Source organism: Penaeus vannamei, chromosome 26, assembly GCF_042767895.1.
Source record: "Penaeus vannamei isolate JL-2024 chromosome 26, ASM4276789v1, whole genome shotgun sequence".
NCBI lineage: Eukaryota > Metazoa > Arthropoda > Malacostraca > Decapoda > Penaeidae > Penaeus > Penaeus vannamei.
The window spans coordinates 9,854,052-9,859,051 of record NC_091574.1 but is presented as its reverse complement, the minus strand read 5'-3'; the positions used below and the strand labels follow the sequence as shown (position 1 = coordinate 9,859,051).

The 5,000-nt window shown below is 28.3% G+C and overlaps 1 protein-coding gene across 1 annotated transcript in view; it reads right to left on the bottom strand.

Moving 5' to 3' along the window:
- Positions 1 to 5,000, bottom strand: part of LOC138866608 (glutamate receptor 4-like) — a 34,589-nt gene that overhangs the window by 17,499 nt on the left and 12,090 nt on the right. The window contains exons 5-7 of the mRNA XM_070139748.1: positions 4,217 to 4,364; positions 2,730 to 2,947; positions 1 to 14 (exon numbers count right to left, since the gene is read on the bottom strand). The exon at positions 1 to 14 is cut by the window's left edge and continues 138 nt beyond it. Coding sequence (XP_069995849.1) covers positions 1 to 14; positions 2,730 to 2,947; positions 4,217 to 4,364 — 380 coding nt within the window. The remainder of the gene's footprint in view (positions 15 to 2,729; positions 2,948 to 4,216; positions 4,365 to 5,000) is intronic.

Genomic DNA, 5,000 nt, shown 5'->3' with positions numbered 1-5,000 from the left:
CGGTCCTCCGACTCCTAAGAACACACGCCGTCAGACTCAGTCATTTTCTGTCTACAAGGTGTTCAGAGGCGGTCATATGATTACTTACTTAAGAATATATAGCTAGTTTAATGTTTCTGTTACTTTAAAATCACACATAGATGTGCTCTACCAGACCTTTCAGGATATTCTGAATTCGATATTTTTAACCTGTTAATGGTATGCTTATCAATATTTCCAAATGAAATGTCTTTTCCATATCTTTTTTATATTACCATCGTTTTTAATTGCAATTATTGTTATTATTTTTGTTTCAATACAATTAATTTTAATAATAATAATGATTATAATAATAATCGTGATAACAAAAAAACATTATTATTATCATTATTATTTTTTTTTATTATTATTATTTTTATTATTATCATTATTACTGTTACTATTATTATTATTGTTATTATTATCATTGATATTATTATTATTGTTGTTGTTTTATAATCATCAGTATAATTGTTATCCATTATCATTATTATTATTATCATTATCATTATTATAATGATTATTGTTACTATTATCAATGTTATTATGATTATTATCACTTTAATTATTATTATTATCACTTTAATTATTATTATTATCATTATTATTATTATTAGCATTATTATTATTATTATCATAATCATTATCATTACTATTACAATCATTGTTTTTATTATCATCATCAACATTATTATGAATATGATCATCCTGATCATTACTGTTATTTTATTATCATAATTATTATTTTTATTATGATTATCATTATCATTATTATTATTATGATTATAAATATTTTTTTTTATTATTATCATCATTATTTATATTATCATTATTATTATTATTATATATTTTTTTTATTTATCATTATTTTTATCATCATCATTGTTATGATGAATACTACGGCTATCATTGTTGATTGTATTAATATTAATCATAATTATTATTATCATTATCATTGTTATCATTATTATCGTTATTATCATAATTGTTATTAGTATCATTTTTATTATTAGAATTATTACTATTATTGTTTATGATGATGATGATGAAGATAATGATAATAATGATGATAATGGCATTATTACTATATCCTATCGTTATTATTATTATTCTTAACATTATCGCTATTATTAGTTTAATTACCATTATTATCATTATTGTTATTTATGTTATTATTATTATTGTTACTATTATTATCATTATTATTATTTTCTTCTTCTTTTTGTTATTATTATTATCATTTTATCAGTGTTATAATAATCATCATTACTTTTATTATAACTACTACTACTATTAATATTACTACTACTACTGCTATTATCATTACTGCTAATATTATTATTCTTTTTATTATTGTTATTACAATTATTATTATTATTATTATTATTATTATTATTATTATTATTATTATTATTATTATTATTATTATTATTATTATCACTATTATTACTATTACTATTATCATCCTTCTAGTTATTATTATTATTATTATCATCATTATTATTACTATTACTATCATCATCCTTCTAGTTATTATTATTATTATTATCATTATCATTATCATTATTATTATTATTATCAGTATCATTATTATCATTATCATTATTATTATTATTATCATTATCATTATTATCATCATCATTATCCCTCCCATTATCATGATAATAAAAGTATGTATATTGACAATGATAAAAAGACCAATAATAATAACAATAATAATATCAACGATGATAATGATGATAATTATGATAATGAAAATTAAAATGATAAAAATAATGATAATAAAAATAATGATAATAATAATAAAAATAACAATGATAATAATAATAATAATAATAATAATAATAATAATGATAATAATAATAATGACACTAATAATAACAATAATAATAGTAATAATAATAATAATAACAATAATAATAACAATAATAACAATTAGATTAATAATAACAATTGTCATTATAATTACCATTGTTATTATTAAAGTCATTAGCATTATCATTATAATTACTGTTGTTGTTGTTGCTATTATCATTCTCATTATTATCATTATCATCATCATCCCCAATATCATTTATTGTTTATTCTATTTATCATTATCATATTGATAATAACAATTATTATCATCATATTCATATAATGATAATAAAATATTCATTTTATTATCATTACTATTAATATTATTATTATTATCATTATTTTTTTATCATCATTATTGTTATTATTACTCATCATCCTTATTATCATCATTTTCATTATCATTATTATCATTATCATTGTTATCATTATCGTTTTTATAATCATTAATATTATCATTATTGTCTTTATTATCATTATAATTGTTATTCTTGTCATTGTTTTTGCTATCATTATCATTAGATTTATCATTATCATTATTATCATTGTCATTATCATTACCATTATATAATCATCATGGTTCTTCTTATTATTATGATTACTATTATTATAATAATTATTATTATCGTTATTATTGTCATTATTTTTTCTTATCATTCTAATAGTTATTGTTATCATTACCCTTATTGCTATTCTTATTGTTATTATTATCACTACTACTATGTTCACTATTACTGTTATTGTTACCACTATTATTATTGAAGTCATCATCATCATAATTGGTATTATTATTATCATCATTATTATCATAATCATTTTAATACTACTGCAACCTACATAAATACTACACATACCTCTAAGTATGTCAGCATCATAGCACCAGACTCGAGCCGCCAAGGTAGGTCATCCTGGGCCACGAGGTCAGCCAGAGAGTCGATGGGGATGGTGACCCGAGGCACGGTCAGCATGGCGGTCAGGATGCCGCTGTAGGAGGACATGAACACCAGGGACGCCAGGAGCCACGTGGCCACTACGATGCGACCCCCGTCATTGACTGGGAGCCACTCTGAGCCTGCAACAAGATGCGTTGATGACACTGAGGGAAACTCCGAGAAATATATCTTTCTAGGTCGTGTTATTTGTGTTATATCGTAAAATCAATTTTGGCAAATACACTGAATATTGGCTCTTGAGTTCCAATTTCGATGCGTGGTATATTGGGATATTACCAAATACGTCATACCATATACCTTGTGGAAGAAATGACAACTGGAATGTTGGTAGTATTATTGGGAAAGGCAGGGAAATGGAGGAATTTATTTTATAAAAGGGGATCAAAATTTTGTTTACCCAAGAAACAAAATGGGACGTGAAAAGTCCTAAAAAGATATAAAAATATAAAATGTACTAGTCAGGAGAAAGCGCCAGAACGCATGGAGTTGGAATCAAACTTGTCACAAATGTTAGGAGAAACAATGGTTGGCTTAGGGGTTTGAAATTAACGATGAAATCATTTGGCACATCGTATCCATCTATACGCCTTAAAAAATCTGTAACTCTGAAATATTCAAGGAACATAAATTATAGAGGCACACGTGGATGAAAAATGTAATGGTTATGGGATGGCATGGGATTGGGGAGACGATCCATAGGATGGGGGGGGGGGGGTGCTATTCGCGCCGTCTGCGTTTACTCACACCAGAATACTCAAATGCGTGGGTGCCAACGGAGCTGTCTTTAAAAAATTGCCAACCCGGCGACTGATCAAGCCATATGCGCGTAGCTTCGCTCTCGGTGTGATTTTGTAGCAGAAGCTGGAGACATGCTAGTTGCGAAAAACGAGAGCACCTGTAGCTTACAAAAGTGGCCAGCGTGACACAAACTAATTACATCATGGCTAGAAGAATAGAAAACGTATTGACTACTGGGTTTTCCCAGCAGAGACTGTGGTTACAGAACACAGTAGGACAGAAAAGAAAAGAAAAAAGAGGAATAGTAGAATTAAAGTCTGAAACCTGAAAAGTGCAAAAAGAATCGAGTTTAAATACAAAATACTGACAATTACTGGGCCTCAGGTCTGTGGAAAGAATTGTGGTAAACCTCGGTAAGAAAAGGATACATGGTGATAGAGTGAAAAAAATCACAGAAAATGGGAGACAAGTAAGGCGCTAAAACGAATGAAGGAAATAAAAACGATAAAAAAGCAAGGTATAAACAGGTCCTATTGAAACTCCCACATTCATAATCTACCGCAGGCAAAGTAAGCTGAATTCGTAGTCTTGATAAAGAGTTACTGATTATTTTTTGAAAATTTAATGCAATCAAACTGTTTCATACATACTCTCTTGTGTTGCCGTCTGAACGACCCACATTGCAGCCTTTCCAAGTACGTTCTCGGTAGGGAACTGAAACACACTTCCTTCCGCCTTCACGATCAGGGTCATCGCCAGACCGATGCTGAGGAAGCTCAGCAAAATCAGCACCCAAACCTGGAAGTGTAAAAAAGGTATTTAGAATTAGGGAGAGTATGCTTATATAACTGTTGTATAAAAATGGACACACACACACACTCTCTCTCACACACACATACACACACACACACACACATACACACACACACACACACACACACACAAGACAGCCCGGTAGTAGAAAGTTTGAAAATGCGGATAGAAAACGCAAATTTGTAAGAAATGGTTGAGTTACGCAATGACACAATCATACATTAAGAAAATGCTAAATTATAAAACTGAAGGAAGGTGGAAGAAGAAACCAAGGCGGGCAATGGTAAACGAACGGAAGAAAAAAATCAGGGAACTGTCAAAGAGATTGAAACCAATTTGTTAAGCCCCTAGATTCAGATACTGAAGGAGAAAAGAGAGTTGATAGCTACTCACGCTGATAAATAAAGGTTATAAGAAACAGTAATTGATACGGAACAAATGCTGGAAAAAAATATAAACACGAAGAGAAGAGATAAAGACCAAGCATGCAGAGACGGCAAAGAAATATGAGTTTAATCCACATCTTGGCCAACATACAAGGAACATTACAAGTTTAGCTGATGGAAACAAGGATATAGACGCGGAGGACGGAATCGAACGCTACAGTGAAGACAAGAAATT